Source organism: Microcaecilia unicolor, chromosome 2, assembly GCF_901765095.1.
Source record: "Microcaecilia unicolor chromosome 2, aMicUni1.1, whole genome shotgun sequence".
Taxonomy (NCBI): Eukaryota; Metazoa; Chordata; class Amphibia; order Gymnophiona; family Siphonopidae; genus Microcaecilia; species Microcaecilia unicolor.
The window spans coordinates 440,257,985-440,283,478 of NC_044032.1; the positions used below are offsets into that span (position 1 = coordinate 440,257,985).

Sequence of the window (25,494 nt, forward strand, 5' to 3'; positions counted from 1 at the left end):
TGATTTCATCAATGTTTTGTTATACTTTATTACAAAAATTCAATATTTATTACAAACAAATCTCTGCAGTATAGAATGTGCGCAGAGTGTATTATCTCAACAGAGGGGTACAGTCAGCACACGGTAGAGCAGTCTCAGGAGTAACAGTGGGGCTGGGCTGCAAGTCGCAATATAACGTCGTCACCTGTAATTTGACCTTAACTTAGCCCTATTATCAGTAAACAGTCTCCCTTTTTATTTCAGCTCTAGCAACATATGTAACTCGTCATACCAATGAATGAACTTATCTAAATGCGAGCTCCTCTAAGCACGTAAGAGGCGGATGCGACTGAGACAGAGAGGGAGCAGTTTCGCCCCGCCCCCTGCCTCTGGCGAACTGTCAGAGAGAGAGGGAGGCGGGGCGGCCCACAAACACAGCTCGGCGATTGGTCGGTCCCTGGAGGAAGTGCCGGCACGGGACACCTCAGTGGAGAGAGCAGAGGGGAGAACAAAGGGTTTCCTCTTCCGGGAGAGAGAGCGTTGGGGGAGGGGAGCCGGCCTAGCCGCTGCACAGACTGTCACTGTCAGTCCCGGAGGAAGGGGGGCGGCCTTCCACCCTACTCTATAGCTGCATCATGCAAAAGGCGAAGAGATGGAATATGCCGGAGGAGCTTTCTGTCCGGATAGGAGAGAAGCAACAAAGCTTCTGAAGGTAGACTAAGCCGGGATAGGGAGGATAGAAGGAGCTTTTCATTCTCCATGGGGCTATTGCAAATGTGTGCAAAAGTATTCTCTCACTCCTATCACCCCTCCGGTATAAGCAAGGCGTGCCTTTTTGTTTGTTTGTTTTTGCTGGTGAATTCGTATCTTAAAGGTGAGAATTTGAATTTTGCATAGAATTTGAATTTTGCATTACCTGCTGGGTTTAGAGTAACAGGGAAGGGTAATAGTTAAGGAGGTGGCTGTGACATGCAGACTAGACGCTGCAGTCTTTAGTCCGTACAGGTATTAAATTGCACAGGTTAAGGTCCTTAACGTAAGGATTTTTTGGATTGTGGCACTTTTGTCTACCATGAAACTTGGGCCATGGCTGATCAGGTTACTAGTAAAGGTGAGAACTGCTGTTTGTTTTGTTTTCTGTAGAGTAGACGTGGCATAGTAGGTTCAGGATGTGTCTTTAGTGAGCAGACAGGATGAGAACTGCCCGCTGATTGATGTCCGCTCAGGAACTAACTGGTAGACCTTTATACTTTCAATTTTTGCCTGTTAATGGAGATTATAGGCAACTAGTAAAAAAGGCCCGTTTCTGGAACGAATGAAACGGGCGCTAGCAAGGTTTTCCTGGGAGTGTGTATGTTTGAGAGAGAGAGCCAGAGTGAATGTGCGGGTGTGTGACAGAGTGAGACTGTCTGTGTGACAGTGTGTGTGTGAGAATGAGAGTGTGTGACAGGGCCCCCTCCCCAGTTCCTAATGCCCCTCACCCTGTTCCCTCCCCTCCTTTTCCTCCGCCCTCCCACACTTTGGTTCCTTAAGGCTTTCAAAAGTCTATGTACCCCCGTGGCCCTAACGCCCAGTATCCGGATACCCCACCGCTTTCCTCCTCACCCATCCCCCAAGATGTAATACTTTCACGTCCTTCATTTAAAAAAAAAAAAAGTGTCCTATCTACACTGTGTACAAATGTCCGGCATTCAGATTGTTTTCCTCTCGTAAATTTTCATTTCTTTCATTCATTCAGAACTTCCCCCCCCCCCCCCCCCCCTGAACACTTTTGGTTCCTTCAGTCTTTTAAAACTCTCCTATGTACCCTGTGTGGTAATGGCCAGCATTGAGATTGTTTTCCTGTCCCAAATTTGCATGTCTTTCAGTCATTCACACCTCCCCCCCCCCCCTTCTCCAGTTTAACGCTTTCGTTTCCTTTAGTCTTTTAAAACTCTCCTATGTACCCTGTGTCCTAATGGCCAGCATTCAGATTGTTTTCCTTTCCCGAATGTTCATGTCTTTCAGTCATTCAGAACTCCCCCCTCCCCCCATTTAACACTTTCGGTTCCTTCAGTCTTTTAAAACTCTCCTATCAACCCTGTGTCCTAATGGCCAGCACTCAGATTGTTTTGTTTTGCCAAATTGTCTGTCACTGATGTCATGCGTGCCTGCCTGCCTAGCAGACCACTTCCGGCAGGCACGGTCCCAAGCACAACCTGTTGGAGGTGAGAATTATTATATAGGATAGTTACTGTGGCGTGCGTTATATAAGGAACATCATTTTCAGGTCTGTTCCAATGATGGGTTTTGTGTGAGACATTATTATTGGGACAGTCTATATAGACATAGCAGACTGAATGGACCAAGAAGTCCTTTTCTGATGACATGTTTGTATCTATATAAAAAAAAAATAATAATAATAATAAAATGGCCTTGCCAGAAGCCATGTGCACTATTTTTCTTAACTTATATAAATGACTAATATTACAATTTCTGTAATGGTTCTTGACCTGGAAGGGCAGTACAAGATTGGACAGACAGGGAGGAGGCAAAGACACAGATAGCACTGAAAGAATCAACCACTAAAGCTTGGAAGCATCAGAAAAAACTGTTCTGTCTGCTCCTTCCTTCCCACCCAAGAAGGAAGGAAAAGCCAGGGCCAAGTGAAACTACATTTTCCTTGCCTGACTGCTGCAGCAGGAAGGAGTTGGGTTTGCCTCTTCACTGACCGTCTAATGAAGCAGAGAATTGGAGCTGGACAGGACCATCTGTCTCTTGCTCCTTCCAACAATGGAGAGCTGATCCAGTGGCAGTACTGTGTATTCCCATGTGAAGGCAACCTAGGTTTGATTTCTGGCTCTGCTCTTCGGTTCCCCAGGTCAACTGGAGCTTAGAATACTGTGGATATGGTGCTCACAGCCCCTGGGGACAAAGGAACAATGATCATCACACAGTGGTGACCCCTAGTGGCTGGATTCAGGTTTCATGATGTTGGGTTCTGGAAGAAGCCCTGCTACATGAGCCCTGGCTGAGGACTATCCCTGCAATGACTGAACTAAAGTGAGTTAGGAGGTGGAAGACATCTCTCTGGGTAGTTGTGAGTGAACACTCATGGCCCATGATCTCAGTTTTGGTTCCAGACCAGTTGAGGCTAAAAGCCCTAAAAAAATGTGCTAGGCCCTAAAAACAAACAAAAACAAAACAAAGAGTTGGTGAGGAGAAAATCTACTGCAGCAAAAACGGAGAGGACAGTCGCTTGTCTCACTACTTGTGAAACAGGAAGGAGATCTATAAATATAGAAATGTCTGCTTCTACTTGTTTGATGCCCTTGGTCAAGATTAGTTAGTTACAACAGGTAGGGGGTAGATAATAACATAAAAAAATGCCATGCTGGGTATATCTGGGTTACTTGAAAATAGCATCCCTGTTGCCACTTCCCAGAAGTAAGTGGCTAATAGTTAATAGAATGTTCTCCAGATATTTGTCTAAACCTTTTCTTAAACTCAGCTATATTAACTACAACCACATCCTCCAGCAACAAATTCCATAGCTTAATTGTGCATTGACTGAAAATATACTTTTAACTTTGTCTTAAATTTGCAGCTAGTTTTATGGTGTGTCCCCAAGTCCTACAGCTTTTTGAAAGGGTAAATAGCTATTTATTAAACTAGTCTATTCCATTCATTTATCTGTGTCATATCCCTGGTATTTGTTGCCAGAGAATGTGTAAAAGCAATTAGGGTTTAAAAAAGGATTGGATAATTTCCTAAAAGAAAAGACCAAAAGTCATTATTAAGGGGACTTGATATACCACCTTTCAAAGCAGTTTACATAGTATATAGAGGTACTTATTTGTACCTGGGGCAATGGAGAGTTAAGTGACTTGCCCAGAGTCACAAAGAGCTACAGTGGGAATTGAACCCAGTTCCCTAGTATCAAAGTCTGCTGCACTAACCACTAGGCTACTCCTCCACTTGGACTTGTGAAAATGCACTGTTTATTTCTAGGATAAGCAGCGCAAAAATTGTTTTACTCTTTTGGGATCTTGTCAGGTACTTGTGACCTGGATTGGCCACTGTTGGAAACAGGATACTAGGCTTGATGGACCTTCTTTCTGTCCCAATATGGCAACATTCATGTTCTTATGTTGCTAACTTGGTTGACTGGGAGACGTGCTTTGAAAATGAGCCCCAATGTTAAGTTGTTGTACATAATTTCTATACATTTTGAGTTTAACTGTACTGTCACTCTGGAGAGTCTGCTGGGGAGCAAAATTACAGTTTGACTGCTTATCAGCTTTTTATGTTTTTTGATAAGCAACTTACCTATGATTGAAAATGAGTGAGGGAGTCTTTTACTAAGCTACGGTAGCATTTTTAGCACACGCTAAAAACACTACCACAGCTTAGAAAAAGACTCCCTGAAAGTCCATTCTATTGGAAAAGCTGTTCAGTGGTCTGCAAAACATGAGTTATTTATCTCCATCAACTGTGCACAAATATTTAGCCCAAGGACCATGTTCAGGGCTGGGCAGTAGGGGTTCTGGGGTGGGAGTTCCATGGAAATATGAAGAAAGAACCACTCCCTCTAGAAATTTGCAGTTGTCTGCTAGCTTGAAATACCCTTCTTCTCCACCCTCCCCCCCCCCCCCCCCCCCCCACCAGAAATGACTTGCTGTATTCCTAACTTAAGAATACCTCTACTTCACTCTGCATCTGTAACTGAGACCAATTCTTCATACCTTATTCAACTGTACATATAATTTGCCTTCAATTTAGCCACCTATCTACTTAATTTTTTATTTTGAATTTAGCTCACATCTTTTTAAGTGATAGTCAAAGATTAGTTATATTCGCATCCACTAGGTATTTCCTTGTCCCCAGAAAGCTCACAATTTGTTTGTACTTGAGGCAATGGAGGGTTAATCCCCGGATTCTATTTGCCTGCAGATTGAAGATGCACATAAAAATTAATTGTTAAATCAGTATATTCCTAGTTAATGTGTTGTTAGCTAATCAATTATTGCAGTTAGTTGGTATTAGGTAGTGTGCACACATCTTCCTGTGTGCTCTTCTATAAATCTGCACAACTAAGTCCCCTAGTGCAACTCAAAAGGGGGAGTGATAGGGGCATTCTAAAAATTTACATACAGTTATAGTATAATGCCATTCCCATGCCCAAATACTGAGAATTGGGCTCCGGCATTTACACCACATTTCAGTGGGTGTAATACCAGCACCAAACTTTGGATATAGGAATTGGTTCTAAGTGCTATTCTTTATACTCCGAGTGCCCTTTATAGAATAGCGCTCTGTGGCAATTTTTTCCAGCACCCAAATTTGGGCGCATTTACTGAATCCAGGCCAAAGTGACTTCCCAAACCAAAAAGAGCAGCACTGAGATTTGGTCTCCCTTGACTTTGTCTGTTGCTCCAACCAGTAGGCTACTCCAACCATTTTATCCAAATGAAGTTGTCCTACTCATCGTGTCCATCTGTATGTCTCAGCTGTGCTAGCCCCCTTAGCTGCCTATTAAGATCTTTCATTGTATTTGTGAAAACATCATGAACATTGTATGTGTTCTAATATTGCCCATTTAGGTGTTTCATTTGTATTGTGCTGATATCGTGATTATCATATCTGTTAAATGAATGTTCTTCTATGCTGCCTAGAATGATATCATTTGTATTCTGCTATTTTTCTGATATGATTTACTCTGCTGTGTATATTTCTGATACTGTATTAGGATTCAGTTTGCCATATCCAATTTTACCTTATTGATTTATCAGTTTTTCAATTGGTTACAACTTGTATTATCTCATGATATTTTTCCATCAAAATATTGGGAAATTATTGTGACTCCAATTTTGAAGAAGACAAAAGAAGCACATGATTTAACAATAGACCAATAGTGTCTTTCTTTGTAAAATTATTACAGGGACTAGATACAGTTTGAACTTGCTGATTTATCTTGATATATATATATATATATATATATATATATATATATATATATATATATACACGCACAAACACACATGTCAATCAGGTTCTAGATCTTCTAAAGGGAAGCATACAACCATTTCAGTACTATAAGATCAAGCACATTGAATTCTTAGTGAAGGTAAAACAGCTATTATCCTTCAATTTGATCTCTCAAATGCACTTGGTCTTGTAGATCATGACATCTTATTACGCACTCTTGAGGTTGTAAGGATAGCAAGTCAGTTCTATAATTGGTTTTATGGATTTCTTACTAAGCACTCGTACAGAGTTAAGATGTCAAGCGGCTGTCTTTCACCTTTGTCACCTATATTGTTTAACGTATTTGTGCATTTCATGGGATTAACATGTCAGGATCATGGTGTTTTATTCTATAGTTACAGATATTACCGTTCTGATTCCCTTTTACACATTCTATTCAGTCAGAGACCTTAACTATTAAAAATGTCATTTGGTGGAAAATTGCACATAAACTGAATACCAAGACGACTAGATTTCTATATCTTGAATCATCCAGATCCTAACTTCTTCAATTATTATTTATCAATCAGTATTTAAGCTTTCATCAGTTATACAAATATTGGGAATTTACGTAGGCAGTACCTTATCATTAGAACATCAGATTAATTTCCTAATCAAGAAATCTTTTTTTATTATTGAGAAAACTTCATTCAGTATGTAAATTCATTAAAGAAAATCAGTTTTGTTTATTAGTGCAGGCCTTATTTTTTAAGCCAGTTAGATTATTGCAATATAATTTATTTAGGAGCCCTTAAATATACTTTGAAAAAGCTCCAGTCCATTTAAAACATAGCAATAAGACTTTTTTTTTCTTTGAAAAAGGCGTGATAGGGCCTCCTAGTTTTGCACCAAACTACATTGGCTTCCAATAGAGGCAAGGATTTTATTTAAACTGGCATGCTTCTTATTTAAAATCTTAAATGAAACAGCCCCCTATTTTTTGGTATGACCACTTTTTTTATTTACTAATCCATCTAAGTCATCCAGGAAGCCTAATTTCTTCCTTTTTCCAACATCTGGAGGTATAAGGAGGTTAAATTGTTTGAGAAATTATTGACTTTTCAGGCTGCAAAATTTGGAATGGAGATCTATCTTCTTAGCTTCGCCAAATTATAAACTGTTTAGATAGAATGTCAAAATGATATAGCTGGGCACAAAAAGCTAATAATGTTTGATTATGGCATAGATGGTTGCAGTAGAATTATGATTGTATTATTATTTTCCAATGTGTAACTCCTGGTAATTTCCAACTTCTTAGGATTATACTCCAGTAGGAACTGAGAGACATAACAGGATATACATTTCTAAATTAAGTTATGATAATTTTACTATTATGTAGTTAACAAAATAGTTTTTATGTAAAGCTGTACCTGCAGTACACTACCTTGGCTGAATCTAGTCATAAAACTGGTTAATAAATCCCAATAAATAATAATAATAAAATGAAGTCTTCAGACACAGTGTCTGATCAGAAAGCATTCCTTGTGACATTATACTATAATAGAGGAAATCAGAGGGGAAGGCAAAACTTTTTACATCACTCTCAATGCATTATGTACAGTAATTCCCACAACTGAGGCCCAGTATGGTTCTCATGGTAAAGACATAATGGGGGGAGGGGAGGAATATAGACAGATTCTGCGGGAAGTAGTACTTCTGGTTCCCCCCCCCCCCCCCCCTACTCTGTTAAGGTTTATTTGTTCTGGATATACCGCCATACCTAACTGGTTTACTAAATTAAAAATAAAAAGAGATAATCAGAGAGTAACTACAAATTGTGACAGGAAAGAGTGCACAGTGATATCATACTCGTACATACCTAAGAGTTAACATGGGGAAAAGGGTGAGGAAGGGCAAGCCAGGATAAGGAAAGGAAAAAGGAACAAACCTTAAGGGCAACAGGGAACAGCCACTCCAACCTAATTTAAAGAAAAGGCCTTCTTAAAGAGCCAAGTCTTCAATAAAAGTCTAAACGTTGTAAAAGATTGCTCAGATTGAATAGGGAGGGGATGGGAATTCCATAAGGAAGGGGAGACAAAATAAAAAGCACAGTGCGTGGTTGATTCAAATTGTGCATGTCTAGGACTGGAGAAAATGAGAGCAAAGTAAACGAGCTGGGGAATAGGGAATTGAGATTCAATAAGTAAGGAGGGACAGCTATCTTAAAAATCTCGAAAGTCAAAGTGAGGAGCTTGAAAATAACACACACCAGCAATGTGCCTTCAGTAGGGGGATAATGTGATCAAACCTATGGGTGTGACAGAAGACGGATAGCGGTGTTTTGGAGTGACTGGAGATTCTTAAGGTTAAAACGACTAATTCCCAAATAAACATTACAGTAGTCCAATCTTGAGACAAGGAGGGATAGAATAAGTGAATGAAAAGAGGTATGATCTAAATGCTTCCTGATACAATGGAGTTGACAAGAAACCTGTTTTACAAAGACCACAGATCTTAGGGGTAATTGTCTATTGCTCATGTTTGATACACCTCCTTGAGTGAATTCCTTCAAAATGGCGGTAAATAAACCCAAATAAATAAATGAAAGAAAGAAATGAGTCAAGTGTGACACCTAAATAACGGAACAACTCTACCAGGGAAACAGGACTTCTGAAAAGATTTAAAGGGAAAGATGGGGCAGAAAGGCCACCCATAAACTAGCAAGCAACAGTTTTATGAGTGTTAAGAACTAGTCTACATGCAGAGAGCCAAATAGAGTCTTTGTCCAAACAATCTTGCAGAGGGCCATTGTTGGGAGAAGAAGGATATGTGGGAAAAATTACTTACCAGTTGTCACGTTTGTGACTATTTTCTTGGTTTGTGCTCCTCTTGCCCTCTGGTGACCAGAACCTGTGGCTGCCATAGACTTTCCAGACTCTCTTTTCGGTCCAGTCCAGATATTGTAGCCCTCCAGTCTTGCTTGGAAGTTTGGCAGCTAACTTCACCCTTAGTTGTCTTGAGATTGCTGCAGCTGAGCCTCAGCTGCTGATGAGCTTATTAGCCACCTGGAAACTTTCTGCTTTGCCTTTGCAACGCCAAAGGTCCAGGTTGGTGTTTGTGCTTAGTGCACTTCTGCCTTGTCTTGCTTAGCCTTGTTTCTTAGTGTCCCTAGTCTTCTTATCTGTTCCCTTCTCCACTACTGCCAACTCCAGACTTCGCGCCTTCTGTCTCGCTGCACCCTACGCCTGGAATAAACTTCCTGAGCCCCTACATCTTGCCCCATCCTTGGCCACCTTTAAATCTAGACTGAAAGCCCACCTTTTTAACATTGCTTTTGACTCGTAACCACTCGCCTCCACCTACCCTCCTCTCTTCCTTCCCGTTCACATTAATTGATTTGATTTGCTTACTTTATTTTTTGTCTATTAGATTGTAAGCTCTTTGAGCAGGGACTGTCTTTCTTCTATGTTTGTGCAGCGCTGCGTATGCCTTGTAGCGCTATAGAAATGCTAAATAGTAGTAGTAGTAGTCTGTATTCCTTGCCTGTTTGAGTCTCCTGACTCCTGTCTTGAATCCAGTCCTGATTGCTCCTTCCCTGTCTCCTTTCCCTTCTGGTTGTGAATCTTGTGTTTGGTTCCTGCCTATTTAAGACCCTGTACCTTGTACCCTGTTCTAGCCAAGCTTGTGTTTGGTTCCTGCCTGTTTGAGACCCTATATCCTGTACCCTGTCTACTCAAGTTTGTCTTGATCCACTCCATCTAGTAAGTCCTGCCGGCTGCCTGCACCTAGGGGCTCAACCCCTAGGGAACGGCGGTCAAGCGCAGGTGAAGTATTGTCCAGTCACGCTAGTTCCTGTATCCTGTCCAGATCTAGTTTGGTGGGTTTTGCCTGCTGCTGCCACTCCCCGTCAGTAGCCCAAGGGCTCACGATTCCAGACTTATTCTTGAGAACCTGACACCAGTTGACTTACCAGGGCAAAAATTTGCTATAGGGAGCAACTAAATTATCATCTGAGAGAGCCTTTCCTAAACAATTAAACTGTAAGCATGTGCCTAATTTGTCACCATCTCTGGGGAAAATGTAACTAAAGTCTCCATAAACAAAAAGTGAGGTTTTAATGAATTCTGTTGGAAACAAATAATTTTATAAACCATCTCAACTGCAGTATGTTTGGAAGCTAAAGGGGCTTTAAGTGCATGCTTGTAGAATTTCTAGGTAAGCTGGGCATAATGTAATGGATAAGGTTGTCTTTTCTTTTTTAAAAATTAAGTAACCAACTACCACTGGTATTGCATTTCTTAGCTCTCCATTTTTTTTGTGGGCTAATGTGCATAAATTCTTGATTTTGTTAGGGTTTTTATTTTTCTTTTATGTACTTGTATGGAACGTATGTTTTCCTTGTCAAAGATGTCTTTGATGTGATTTGATGATGCAAATGTATTCCTTTTATTTTTAACGTTTATATTAACAGTTATATGAACATAATAGTAGCCATACTCTTTTGACTTCACAGAAGTGCAATTGAATACGCTGAGCTTTTTTCCTGCATCGGCAGTGGATTACAATTGTAGCAGAAGCCTTGCTTTCATTCTCTTTGAGCTTAATATTCGTATATTTATATATCACAAGATGTCATCCTTCTTTGATTGGTAATATACAACACCTTTATCACTCCTGAAGAAGGCGTCTGTAGCGCCGAAACACGGCTGTGTTGAGTCGAGTGTATATTTAAATAAAGAGATTATTCCTATCTACGTCGCCTACTGGTGTTGTTCAAGAGCCTACTCCTCCTACTCCCCCTTTCCTCAGATTCTACTTTTCATAGGAATTTGTGTACCTCCACCCTTGTGGTGGTTTGGCTTGCTTGAGTAGCCATACTCAGTCAGACCAATGGTCCATCTAGCCCAGTATCCTGTTTTCCAGACAGTGGTCAGTCCAGGTCACCAGTACCTGGCAGAAACCCAAATCGTGGAAACACTCCATTATACAAATCCCAGGGCAAGCAGTTGCTTTCCATGTCTGTCTCAATAGCAGACTATGGACTTTTCCTCCAGCAATTTGTTCAAACCTTTTTTAAACCCAGATACACTAACTGCTGTTACCACATCCTCCGGCAAAGAGTTCCATAGCTTAACTGTCCGTTGAGTGAAAAAATATTTCCTCCTATTTGTTTTTTTAATGTATTTCCATGTAACTTCCTTGAGTGTCCCCTAGTCTTTGTACTTTTGGAATGAGTAAAAAAATCGATTTACTTCTACTCGTTCTACACCACTCAGGATTTTGTAGACCTCAATCATATCTTCCCCTCATCCATCTCTTTTCCAGGCTGAAGAGCCCTAACCTCTTCAGCCTTTATCATTTTGGTTGCTGTTCGTTGAACCTTTTCTAATTCCTCTACATCTTTTTTGAGATACAGCGACCAGAATGGAATGCAATACTCAGGTGCGGACGCACTATGGAGTGATGGTTGAATTACTTTCCAAAAGGATATACAGTACAATGCAGTTATTTATATTTGTCCCAGAATGAGCACCAGAATGAATTGCTGATAAACTCAGTATTGTGAATCTAAGCAAACAAGTCATCTAAGAATGATACTGGGTTCTGCCAGTGTAGAAATCACCTTTCAGTTATGTTTCCCCTGCTGTACCAGTCTGTCGCCTTATCTGCCTCTTAAGTAAGTTGCTGGGTACCAAAGGAAGCAGGTGTAGAATTTGTGTGCCAAAAGGAGAAAGGGTACCCACTTATGAGGAGAGGAGGGGGAATTTCTAGTGTGAGTAAGCTGGCAGTGCTCCATACACATTGTCACTCAGGCTATTGTATATACTACATTTTTGTTGAGGGTGGAATTATAGCCCCACCCCAAAAACTAATTATGGCTTAGATGATGGTTCTAAGTCTGTGCTATGTGTTTTAGGTGCTGCATGTATCCAGTGATGCTACAGTCCAGTCTCTGAAGAGGAGCAGAAGCTTCTAGAAGACACTTTGGAAAGGCACAATGAAGGAAAATGATTAAAATGGAAAAGTCACTGTGTAAGGACTAGCTTTGAATCTTATTTCATGTCCTTAAGATTGTCTGATCTGTCCTCATAGCCTAAGTCCTCCTGTCTTCATTCGTCTGTGTTATCTAGCTTTGTAAACTATGGGTGCTGGCCAATAAAGAATCCACCCACCCCCCTGGTAGCAGTTGGTAAAACAGCATTGCACCCAATGATGCCACTTGCAAGGATCATACCTCAGGGAATTGTGTAACAAGAAAATCCAGAATTATACAAATGTAAATACTCTTGTTTTTCCACAGGATTAATAGATTTATTAGAACAGTAAGGGTGTGTTTTGAAAGTGAGCAACTGGGTCTGGAATGTTTGAGTGGTGGGTGAGTATTTTCAAACTTTGTAATAGCTGATTATGTGAACTTGTTCATGGCTGAGGGGGTGTAAGTAGAATGCATGGATGCAAGCTATAAGTGGGGGCTGTGGATAGGGAAGTGTCTATAAATCAGTAGTTTGGGTCTATGTATCTTATTGTTCTGTAAATAAGTGGATGGGTGCATTTGTGTGACAGTGTGGATTTAGCTATGTATATGCATATAACTAGAGATTATATGTATGTGGTGGGGGAGTTCTCCATTTCTTTGCAACCACTTTGTCTCCTTCCTCTTCCCTCTACTGCCTCTTTCCCTGCCCCCATATGTCTCCCTGCCGCTATCTTGCAACCCTAAGCCCTTGATCTGTCGCTGATCCCCTAAGGCCATTCTCCAACATTGCAGGCTTTTCAACTCCCTTTCCCTCACCATAAAGCATCTCATACCTTGTAGGCCCGCCCAGCTGCTTTCTGGTCAGAGGGTCTCCAAAGCAAGTCTAATCCCTTCACCAATGACTTCAGACAGTCAATAAAATTATGGTTGTACAACCAGTCCAGATCCATTCTGCTGCTTTTCCCCTATGCTTGGTGGGTCTCTTGCAGCTGTCATGTACTGATCCCTCCTCAGCAGGAGCATGCAGCAGGCTGATTGGCTCAGGTTGACTGCCACTCATGTCTACCTGCTCACACGGTGCCTCCTTGTTCCTTAAGTGGTGCCTATCTGTCTTCCATTCATTGGGTCCTGTTGCCTGCCACAGAATTACTTGTTGAGGGCTGCCCCTTACCCCTTTTTGGTGAATTTATATAGAAGATTTGGATCTCAAATATGCTTGACCATGGAATGTTTCCTCCTCGGGAGGAGCAGAATTATTCTAACCCCCATTCTAAAAAATCCAAAATTGAGGTTGCATGATGTTTCTAATTACAGACCGGTGGCATCCACACGATTATGAAGGGTATAGTGACTTCTCAGTTACAGTTGTATTTGGAGAGATTTGATTTACTACATTATTCCCAGTCTGATTTCCGTAGACATTTCAGCATGGAAACTGTAGTGGGAATGTTATGAGAAGAGGGAAAATCCGTGCTGAGTCTAGTACACAGGGTAATCGTACTACAATTTGATATGTCCTGTGCCTTCAACTTGGTAGACCATGATATACTGATTTTTATTCTAGATTAATTTGGAATTGGAGGAAAAGTTTTAGACTGGCTTAAAAGTTGTTAAGTGTCTCGCTCTCGTAGTGTAAAATTTAATAATACTTTATTTATTGGAAAACAGTCTGTGGGGTCCCGCAGGGGCATCCCCTCAGTCTCCATTACTGTTTAATGTGTTGATGAGCTCTTTGGGCTTTGTTTAAATAGTTCTGGCTATAGTTTTTAGTTACGCAGATGACATCACAGTATGATTGCCAGCAATTCAGTGTGCGGATATAGGGCCCTGTTTTACTGAGGTGCTGTCTTTTTGTGTATGGTGTACAGCGCTGTGTATGCCTTGTAGCGCTATAGAAATGATAAATAGTAGTAGTAGTAGTGTGCTAGCATTTTTAGTAAGTGCTAAAAATTAGTGCACGCTAACGCTAGACACACATAGGAATATATGGGTGTGTCTAGCATTAGCGCAGGCTAAAAAACACTAGTGCGCCTACAGCGCGGCTTAGTAAACAGGGCCCATAGTGTCAAAACAGATTGTAGATTGTATAAACTATTGGAATCCTGGATTACTTTTCATCATTTAAAATTAAACAATAAGAAATGACAGCAAGCATTAACACCAATTGACCTCAGCCTGCCCCTTTTAACAATAACTGCCAAACTCTGAGTCTATTACACAAGCACCATCAATTCCTCCTTAACAAATTTGATAAAGAGTAGCAAATTACCTGGACCAGATGGTATACATCCCAGAGTACTGACAGAACTGAAACTTAACTTGGAGAGCTATTGTTAGTAATATGTAATTTATCTTTAAAATCAAGCATGATACCGGAATATTGGAGAGTGGCCAATGTAATGCCAATTTTTAAAAAAAGGTTCCAGAGATGATCCAGGAAATTATTCACCAATGAGCCTGAGTTCCGTGCTAGGCAAAATGGTACATACTATTATAAAGAACAGAGTCACTGGCCATATACATAGGTATGGATTTAATCAATGGAAATGTTGCCTCACCAATCTTTTACATTTCTTTGAAGGGGTGAATAAACTTGTAGATAAAGATGAGCCAGTGGATATTGTGCATCTGGATTTTCAAAAGGCATTTGAGAAAGTACTTTATGAACGACTCCTAGGGAAATTAGAAAGTCGTGAGATAGGAGGTAGTGTCCTATTGTGGGTTAAGAACTGATTAAAAGATATAGGAAAAGAGTAGGGTTAAATGATTAGTATACTCAATGAAGAAGTGTAGATAGTTGGGTGCCCCAGGGGTCTGTGCTGGGACTGCTGAATAGGTGCCCTGTATAAGAGGCTTGTAAGGCTAAGCCTCCCCAGCCACAAGTGGGACCTCCACTAATTTTAAAGCCAGCAGCAGCTAGAACACAACCTACCTGCTCTCACTGCAGCGATTGGTGTCCCCCCTCCCCCCTCATGACCTCCAGGCATTGTTCCAGGCTGTTATTGGCTTCAGGTGCTGGGCATCTCTCCCTCTCCTCCATGCCATCCAATAGTGCTGCTAATTTGCCTTGATCACTGCCAGCTGCTTCGGGGCCTTGGCCTTCCCAGTAATGCTTCCTGTCCTCCTCTGCAACTTCCTGTTCTACATCGGCGGGAGGCATCGCTGGGAAGGCCAAGGCAGCCGCCTTAATCACTGCATCGCTACCAGCAACAATCAAGGCAAATTAACAGCACCATTGGACGGCAGGGAGGAGAGGGATAATTAGTCGCTGGAAATGGTTGGTTGGGGTGAAGGAAAGGGGAGAAACGCTGGGCTTCTGGAGGGAAGAAGGGAGGGAGAGAGAGATGCTGAAGGGAAGGGAGAAAGAGAGAGATCAGACTGAAGGAATGGAAGAGAGTGGGTGATACACTGGAGACCCAAGAGGGAGCAATACTGGACCGTGAGGGGGTTGGGTGAGAAGAGAGGAAGCTATACAGGCCCCAGATTAGGAGGGACAGGGAGACAGAGAAGAGATGCTAGGCATGGAGAGAACAAAGGGAAAGGGACACAGATGAACAATGCTGAATGGAGAAAGGATAGGGGGACACAGGGGCAATGCTGGACACAGTGGAGTGGGGGGAAAGGACAAATGGGTAGAAATGCAGGAGAGGGCAAGACAGAGAGACACAGAGGGAAGATGGCTGAATGTAAGGGGAGGATAGGAACACTGAGAGGGCAGATGCTGAATGTGGAAGGAGGATAAGGACAGGGACACAGAATGGAGATGCTGGACGGGGCTGATAGTGGCACAGATGGAATATGGATGGTGGACATGGAGATGGAAGAAATGTCTAACGGGATCCTGCAAAAAGAGGAAAAACAGAGAAAAGAAGAAAATACACGGACCAATATGAATAGAAAAATAAAATGCTCAGACAACAAAGGTAGAAAAGGGTATTTTATTCTGAATTTACTAATTGGAATATTTCAGTTTTTGGAAATGTTTGTATAAGTAATTGAAGGAAAAGCGGAAAAAGCAAAATAATTTAAAAAATAACACAAAAATATTAATTGGAGGTTTTTGGCTGGTGAAAATTATCCACAGCCAATTTGTGACAATTATATGGTGTCCTCTGGTGTCTGAGGTCCCCTTTTTCTTCCATTTTTAATATTGAGGTTAACTTGATTATTATCAGTAGAGTTCAAGTGTTTTTTCTTGTACTGTTTTGGGAGCTTTTGGAAATTTGTGTCTCTTATATCTTGCATTTAGCACCAGATTCTATATATCGCACCTAAAAAAAAATGGCAATGAAAAATACACCTAGGCATATTCTATAAAGTACGCCGAGGAAAACGTAGTGTAAACGCCAATGCCTAAATTAGGTGCGGAGTGGGTGCAATCTATAACAACGCGCATAGATTTTAGAAATGACCCACCCATTCCATGCTCCTTTTTCAGCTATGCACCTTAGAATTGGCATGCATTAATTTACAGACTAAGCTTAGACAGTTGTGAGCATAAATTTTAATTATTGTCAGTGTCAATAATTGCTTGTTAATTGGCAATTATTGCCACTGATAAGCTTATTAGCTAATTATGTTGCGCACGCAAATCCAGAATACAACTGGATTTGTGCATGCAACTTAAGTTACACTATATTGAATCCGTAGGTTAATGTCTTTTCTTTACTATTGCTGTACATGCAAAGTCTGACTTCTTGAGGTTTCCAGTTCACTGTTTTGCCTTCATGTCTCTATTACTGGTCTGTGGTCCCATGTTTCATATTTGTTGAGGGTTTATTTCTGTATTGTACCAATGGCCAAGGTGCAGTATTCTGCTAGTGTGGAGATCTTGTAGCAGTCCTGTTCTGTTTTCTCATTAGGTGGAGCATTGGTTTTTTAGGACCTGATGTAATATTTACAGAGCTGCCTTTTCATGCATAAGGTCTTTGCGTCCTGAGAGTTAGTGCTGTTATGATATGGTAATGTTCTGAGTGTGCTTTGCCCAAGTTTGTGACTTAAAACTTTTACTTTGTCATAACATGATACAGGATCTGATGGCTGAGGGTAAATGGGATGTGTAAGAGAGCGGACTGGCTGCAGTTAATTCAGTTGCCTAAGAAACCTATATATATCTGCTGAAGTTTGCATAGTTTAATTTTCTTGCCACTTTATTCTTTGACATTTGATGCATATTACTCCTGCCAGAGTTCTGCGCAACAAAATTCAAAATTCTGCCTACAAAATTTGCAAATTCTACAAAATTCTGTGCACAAAATTTGCAAATTCTGCAACTTTGTCGTAACTTAAACAAGATTCCCTCTGTACACAAATACCATCCATATTTTTCTTGGGCCCCCTCCCAGCATCCAAAGCATCCCCCTTTTTTACAGCTGCACTCCCTGCACCCACACATAGCATCTACCTTTGTTACAGCCCCCCTCCTTTCCTCCCTCCTCACACCCACACATAGCGTCCACCTTTTATTTTTACAGCCCCCTCCTCCCTGCACCCACACGCCATCCATATTATTTTTCAGCCGCCCCTGTACTCGTCCATGAGGGAGAGCATCAGGAATACCTTTTTGGGGGTAGGAAAGAACCCCACTCTTTCCTGCCTGCTGCCGCTGCTCTGGGCCATTGTAGCTGTTTTTTCCAAATGGCTGCCAAGACCTCCTGAGGCAGCCTCATGAGATTACCACTTGAAGTCTCTTTAGTCATTTTGAAGAAGCGGTGGCACCAGCCAGAGAGCAGTGGCAGTGGGCAAGAAAGAGTGGGGTTCTTTCCAGCCCCCAAAGAAGCCACTAGATCACCAGGGCATGCTCAAGTAGGCCTTGGGCACAAGTGCACATGCAATCTCTGTAGTCAGCTCTCTGGTCTAGGGACCACTTTGAGAGCCTTAGGCCCCTCTCTGCCAAGGCAAGAGCCAGTCTGGACTAGTGGGATAGTTCTGTCCCTCCTTTAGGGGATTTAGCTGATTTCCACCAGTGCGTGCCTCCTCGGATGGGGAGTTCATTGCTTGGGCAGAATGGCCCAGAGAACTTGGTCCCCACTGGATGTGTCGTGGTCAATCAAGATATGTGTGTTCTTAGTGGAATTACTTCCTCTGCTTTGAGGTAAAGCTTTCCATTTGATGATTAACAACACCATGATGGTGGCCTACATAAACATACAAGGCGGCACCAGGAACAAGGTGGTGGCGATGGAAGCAGTGATTCTCTGCCATTGGGCAGAGAAGCATCTACAATCTGTCAGCAGTGCATATTGCAGGCAAGAACAATGTTCAGGCAGACTTTCTCAGTCGCTCTCAGTTGGATCCTGGGAGTGAGTGCTGGGGCGGAAGCCTTTCAGCTCATTCAGAACTGGTGAAGTGTGCTGGTATTCAACCTGATGATTATGCATTCCAACGCCAAGACACTTCTTCGGCTGCTGGAGGGAGGCAGCCTCACATAGGATAGATGCCTTGGTCCAACAGTGGCCAGTAGAGGAGCTCCTCTGTGTGTTCCCTCCATGGCCTCTAATAGGTCGACTGTTGCTCAGAATAGCATGCCATCCTCATCTCTTCCTTCTGGTGGCTCTGGATTGGCCCCATAAGCCGTGGTATGCAGATCTAATGTGGTTGTTGGTAGCCAAGCCACTTTCTTTACCCAGGAATGTGGCCACCTTCATCAGGGTCCAGTGGAAATGGAGGATCCAGAGCCCTTCTGGCTTATAGTTTGGCCCTTGAAAGAAGACTTTTAGCAAGGTGTGGTTTTTTCGCCCATAGTTGTCTCTACCTTGCTTAAGTCTCAGAAGCCTTCCATGACATTGGCTTATGTGGGGGGTCTGGAAGGTTTTCAAGAATTGGTGTTTGAGTAGGCACCATCTCCTTGGGAGGCACAGATTCCTGATGTCTGCAGCAGGGGCTGGATCAAGGCTTGGTGCTGAATTCTATTAAAAGTCCAGGTAGCTGCCCTTTCCAGTTTTGGGGGCAGAGAGAAGGGCCTTTCCCTAGCAACGCATGGGGAGGTGGCCCAGTTTCTGAAGGGGGTTGCTCATTTGCAATCTCTGGTGCACCTCCTCCGTTCCTTCTTAGGACCTGAATTTGGTCCTCCGTGTGTTCTCCGGGGTTCCCTTTGAGCTGTTGTGGCGTGCCTCAATCATGGACCTTACCCTCAAGATGGTTTTCCTTGTAGCAATCACTTTTGGCTCAGAGAGTCTGAGCTGCAGGCATTGTCTTGTCGGGACATGTATCTCTCCTTTTCAGAGGATTCAATGACCATTCATGCAATTTCCTCCTTTCTGCCTAAGATGATTTTGCAATTCCATGTGAACCAGAAAGTACATAAGTTAGATGTCCAGAGGACGTTGCTTTGCTACTTGGAGCAGACAAATTAATTTCACCTTTCCGATTATCTCTTTGTTCCGTTCCATGGCCCTCAAGGGCCAGGTGGTCTACAAGGCCACTATTATGCTTTGGATCAAGGCAACCATAGAGTCAGCCTATATTTGTGGAAATCAGCCAGTGCCTCCAGGCTTTAAAGCCTACTTGACAAGGGCTCAGACAACCTCATGAACAGAGACCTAGAAGGTCGCCCTGAAGGTGATCTGTAGGGCAATGGCGCAGCTGTTGCTCCATTCTTTTGTGAAGCATTACAGGTTGGATCTGCTAACCAGGGCTAGCTTGGACTTTGGCAGAGCTGTTATCAGGGGAGCTTTGTCTTCCCCTGCCCAGTAATTCTGCCTGGATACATCCCACTTCTTCAGAATGGTGCAGTCAGTCAACAAGGAAAGTGAAATTTTGTCTTACCTGGTAATTTCCTTTTCTTTGGTCAGCTATACTGTTCTGAAGCCCACCCTCAGAAGACTAAGGCCTGGGGTTCTCGGGGTGCTCTGCTCTTTCCCTTACAGTTTAGAAAAAATGAGAGGATACTGAGGCAATCCTTGGATATGCATTGTAGCGAGAGCCATTCTATGGTGTTAAGCTCATTTAGTGATGATTGCAGCTGCAGTGATGGGTGGGGAATGGGTGTGCATTACAAAGGGAACCTTCTGCTGCTTTGGCAGATGCACACTGGAGATTTTCCCTGAGCACCAGCAGGTTGTACTGGTAAGTTCACTGGAAAAGACCATTTTTTTTCCTTCTACCTCCATCTGCTGGTAGGAGGGGATAACAGGGAAACTACAATGTAAAACTGAGGAGTACTTTACTTTTCTAATTTCTGTGCACACACAGTACTGCTACTAATTGTTTCTGTAGCCCGCTGTGCATATTATATGCCAGTACTTTCTCTGTCCCTAGAGGGCTCATAATCTTTGTACCTGGGGCAATGGAGGATTAAGTGATTTGCTTAAGGTCACAAGGAGCTTCAGTGGGAATTGAACCCAGGTTGCCAAGATCGAAGCCCGCTGCACTAACCATTAGGCCACTCCAAACAAATAGTAAAGTATCACTTATCAGTCTTTGAAATTTCAATTTTTTTTTAATTTTCTAATATTTTATATTCTCTTTTTTTTTTTTTTTTTACTTTTTGTCTATTAACTATCAAATCAATAACAACATTTCCCTTTGTAGCACAGCTAGTGCTCACAGTTACCATTCTGTCAAATGATTCAATCAATACTAAAAAAAAAAAAAATGGCACCAGCATTTAAATCGGACTGACGGCACTTTTTAACCAATCACGTTCCTTCAACATTTAGACTCCACAGGAACCACATTCTATAATGTTCCAGTAAGTAGAAGTGCTTCCCATTCAACATTGATATTTAAACCCCTAGGTTGCAAAGTTTTTAGTCTCTGTATCCAGCACTGCTCTTTGTATAACAGAACTTCAGAATGAACTCCCCCACTCAAATGCTTACCCACAAAACAATTGAATTGGTTGAAAGTATGTTTAAATTCAGCACAGTGTGCCACTAGTGGGTAATTGACCTGGTTTCTCGGTATAGCAGATCTGTGCTCATTTATCCTATCATTAAAATCTCTGTTTTGCTTATATAAAGTTTATTACAATGACACTTAATAGCATTTAACTACATGGTCAGACTTGCTCCTGATGATTAAATATAAATTGAAATTCAGATTAAAATTGTTTTGAAGGATTTAGGAGGTTTTTGACCTATGAAAGAGAATTTGGTCTATTGTGAGCAGTCTGTTTCAGATTTAACTCTGGACCTCTGAGGACTTTTCCTCCATTTTTAGTAACAGGATTGATAAAATTCAGAAAGTTTAACAAAAAAAATCTAGAATTTAAAAAGTAAAGAACAAGAAAAAAAATTGAAATTTTAAAAGATTCAGGAGGGGATAAGACCGAACCGTTCAGCTGACTAAAGGAAAATAAATTATCAGATAAGACATAAGCTTGTCCTGCTATGGAACAGGAGAGGAAGATGCACTGTTGATGTCTGTGCTATACTTACATTTTTGAATGCAATATAAGGTGATTTCTACTGATACACAACCTAAACTTTGTCTGTTCAGCAGTGAGCAGTGTGAGTAGTTTCAGCCTCTTTGTGAGTTGTATGAATGGAAGCCTGAGGAATGGCTTTAGCATACCACTGTCCATGTTGTCACAATTAGGTGGATAAAGCGGAGTCTTTGATTTCTAGCGCTGTAAATCTGGCACTTCTCACCAGCACTGTTCATTTTTGAAGGGAGGGAAAAAGGAAGGAAATGTGAATTTAACCTTAAGCAAAATATATTTATTTTCTTCCAGGTTTGGGCAGCACAGCTGCTGATCCTGAGATCAGGGCAAAGCTTAGAGAGAAAAAGAGAGAGCCTTTCAAGAATGAGTGGGTTTTGGAAGAAAGGCTAAGATCTGAAAACACTTACAAAGGTGAGCTGAGAGTTCAGGAAGGCTGCAAGGAATCAAAGTCCTGTGGACCTCTTCTGGCAAAGGGCTGAATGATTTCTCTAGCCATACTATGTAAAGTGTGATATGAGCTTGTGTACTCCTTTCCAATGTATGTCACTGAAATGGGAAATGGAAATACCTTTTAACAATTTTAGGGTAGTGGTTGTCACTGTTTTTCAAATGGGGCTGCTTTGGCAAAAAAATAAACATTTTAATTAAAGAACAGACCGTCACCAAAAAAGCAGCCAGTACCCTGGACAAGGAAGGGGATACTCCTTCAATGATGATGCTAACCCGGAGAGGAATTTCCGCTCTTCATTTGGTGTGGCCAACTCAGCTGATCTTGCACACTCGGAGGAATTCATGTAACGAAAATGGAACTTGCCTCCCCCACAGTTTTTCCCCAACATAATCTCCTTCTGTCCATCTCCCTACCACCATCCCAATCCAGCCAGTCTCGGCTCCCATCTATCCTTCCTAGTGGTCAGCCTCCAAAATCCTGTATTCATCCTTGTCCCCACCAGACTAGCTCTCCTTCACCTTCTCTGGAGAATTGCTGCCAATGTCTTCAGCATAGCTGTTCTGTTTTCTTGTTGCATCGTGTGGTGCCTGTACTTTTTAACTTTTATTAGTATTTTTTTTTTCTTGTGCGGAGATGCAGTCACTATGTGGCTGAAACTCGCTGAGAGCCACACACAGTGAAAGATCACAGAACAGCTGGTTTAGAGACGGCACTGGTTGCAGTCCTCCAGAGAAGGTGAAGAGACTGTGTATTTCAGGAAGAGTGTATCTGAGCCACACTTAGGGTTGATGTGAGCCTTAAAGTGAAAAACACTGATTTAGTGGTTTGGCACATGCTGAAATGTTTTAGTAGCTGCGTCCTTCCAGAAGAATGTAGAAAGTTATACAGAATAAAATAAAAATATTAACCTTTATTTTTGCTTCTGCCAACAGATCTCTCTACAGTTGGCTAGAAAAGTGAGCCTTGACCCTAGTGCTCTAGAGGATGAGTTGTTGCTTGCTGTTCATTGAGCCCCAGTTTTGCTTCAGGTGTCACATTTCCATATGTTCACTTTAGGCATGGCCATGCCCATTGGGGAGGTGAGAAGGGGATGCTGATTTTGTGCCTTTGTGTTAAATACCTAGGCTCCCTCATTAATTGATGAAAAAAAAATTATTTAAGTTGATAAATTCTTAAGTTTTTTGCAAAATGAATATCAGTTTAAATTGATTTGCACCCTAATATTGAAAAACTTAGCTACAGGCCCTTGTGGCTTTCCAGCATCTCCTTCCCCAGAAGATCAATAGTAGTGCATATGCGGGAACTGGATCCAGACCATATAAACGGGGGAAAAAAAGAAACAAAAATCCTAAAACTATAGATCGGTATGCTTGTGCATTCTGCCACCCTGACTGAATGCCCAAACTGCAAAAGGAAAGAGGAGTTAGGATCCATCTGTGAAGCTGCACTCAGGGAGGGAGGTCAGAGCTGCAATTGCTGCTGCAGCCACTACTGGAAAGAAAAGCTAGACAATCTACAGGAGCTGCACTGGTGGGAGGCTGGAGGGGGAGGCACTGGGAGCTGTGTCCAGGTGGGAGGAGGGAAGGAGAGAGTAGGGGTGCTGGGAGAGGTGAATGAAACCCCCTCTATAAAGGGGTTTCCAGTACACCATGGCTCAGTCTACTGAGTTCACAGTTTTCTAGATGGCTGTGGTTAAAACATTGTATTGAACACAGACGCCTTATCTGTCATTAGAGATCCTCCTGAGCGTAATGTATTACAGTTTTGCAAGATTGCTTTAGTTGAAGGACATGTAGCTTCCTGGGTCTCTGGGGTGCTCAGTACCAAATATTATATAGCAGCCAAAGGCCTGGAAGAAAGATTGGAATTGACAGGCATACAACTGTTACAGTAGATGGGTCTGATTCTGGTCCAGAGTGAACCACCCATCTTGATTTGCCAGTTTGATGCAATCTTTATTCTTCCTAGTTCATTGGGCCATGCGGTGCCCCTGGAAAACACGGAGAGCTGATTTGCAATCAGCTAATAAATGCTGACTTTGTAGGAAGGAGTCAGGTACTCTGGTACATATGATATTTGAGAGCCGAGTCTTCAGCCCTTTTGGAGTACAATATGGAAAAATATTTGAGGGATTTTTCATATTGATTTAGAATTGATCCTTATTATAATTATTTTTAAGTCCCTCAGCCTGGCTCTGTAATGGAACAAAACAGTCCGGTCAATATTCAGCCAGCATAAGTAAGCGTGTTTAAAAGAAAAAAAAAAAAAAAAAAGCTCACTGCCAAAATTAGCCTCTGATGTTCAGTTCCAGGCTTTCTACACACCGGCATTGAATATCCAGGTCTGGCCAGACTTTTGCTTGCTGCCAGAACATAGGTCCAGCTGATATTCAGCAGGGACCCATGTAAGTGAAGGCCACAGTTGCTCCAAAACATCTTAAGCATTGAAAGCTGCTCTCTGAATAAATGCAAGCTTTTATTTTCAAGAATTCTATCCAGGCTGCAAAGGGATGGGAATGACCGATGCGATGAGCCAAGGTAAAAGCACAAGTCTTTTATTAGGGTATACACCAGCATTTGTTTGAAGACAACACATCAGTAAGAGGCAGCAAGCTTTGCTTGAAGGTGAAGGCGACACGGTCCATGTTTTGGACTATGCCTTCATCAGGAGTCCAGAGCTTTAGCTATAATTTGGAGGATTTTAAACCAAGTGTTCAGTGTTGTTGCCATTTTTTTTCAGCACATTTTCATGCTGGCTAAAGTTCTGGACTCCTGATGAAGGCCTAGTCCAAAACACGGACCATTTTGAGTCCATCTTCAAGCAAAGCTTGCTGTCTGTTATTCATGTGTTGTCTTCTTGAAAACGCTGGTGTTATACCCTAATAAAAAATACTTGTGCTTGTCACATTGGCCATTCCCACCCCATTTTCACCTGACTTCACTTTTGTGGGATTGTTCGGTTTTCCGTTTGATGGACAAGAATTCAATCCAACATAAGACTTTTTTTTTACCGATTTATTATATAGCTTAGGAATAAATGCCTTTTAGTGCTACTTTTACACATCCTGTGGCTATGTATAAAGGCAGTCTGTTTCCAGTATGAACTCATTTTTGAAAAAAATGTACTTAGCATTTAGGGCCCTATCTCTTCAATTCTGGTGGAATACTATATGTCAGATTTTAAATGTGAAATACAAATGGTGGATAAAACTCGATCTATCACATTATGGTTAAAGGATGAATACTCTGGATATAAATTTTATTTTTTCACAGCTGTATGCTAGCTTGCTGATTTGGACATAACTTTCTTTTTGTTATTCTATGTTTGAATCAACTTTTGAGTTTCAACAGTTTTTATTCAGGATCAAAAGAACCATACAGCAAACTGCTGAACAATAATACAAGACAAAGTGAGCAGTCAATTACATGATAATGAGTGAACAAAGGACCATAAAGCATGAGACAAAAGAAACTTATGATCCCAATTTTATGAACAACCCGCTACAACCTATTCCTTGAAAATACAACAATGATAGCCCTCTTATGACTCCAGGCCATCTTTTTGATATGACCAGTACCCAAGATTTCCCTAACTACTACCCCCAACCCCAGCCTTCCCCCACCTCATGTTTGAATAAACTTTAATAAATTATTTGAAATGTAACTAGTCTGCTTCACATATATACATGTATAGCAATGGTCCGTGTTGCACTTAGCACACACTAATGTCCGTTAGCATACGCTAAGCTTTAGTAAA

At 41.7% G+C, this 25,494-nt stretch overlaps 1 protein-coding gene across 3 annotated transcripts in view; it reads left to right on the top strand.

Moving 5' to 3' along the window:
• Positions 1–525: 525 nt before the first annotated feature.
• The window catches only part of LOC115462539 (zinc finger protein 883-like), a 28,908-nt gene continuing 3,939 nt past the window's right edge, over positions 526–25,494 (top strand). Inside the window, exons 1-3 of one of the 3 annotated variants that reach the window (XM_030192531.1) lie at positions 526–691; positions 11,843–11,958; positions 21,579–21,698. In XM_030192531.1, coding sequence (XP_030048391.1) covers positions 11,934–11,958; positions 21,579–21,698 — 145 coding nt within the window. In that variant the 5' untranslated portion in view covers positions 526–691; positions 11,843–11,933. Of the gene's footprint in view, positions 692–2,938; positions 3,022–11,842; positions 11,959–21,578; positions 21,699–25,494 lie in introns of those variants that run through there. The other 2 variants (XM_030192532.1, XM_030192534.1) reach the window with 2 other exon arrangements.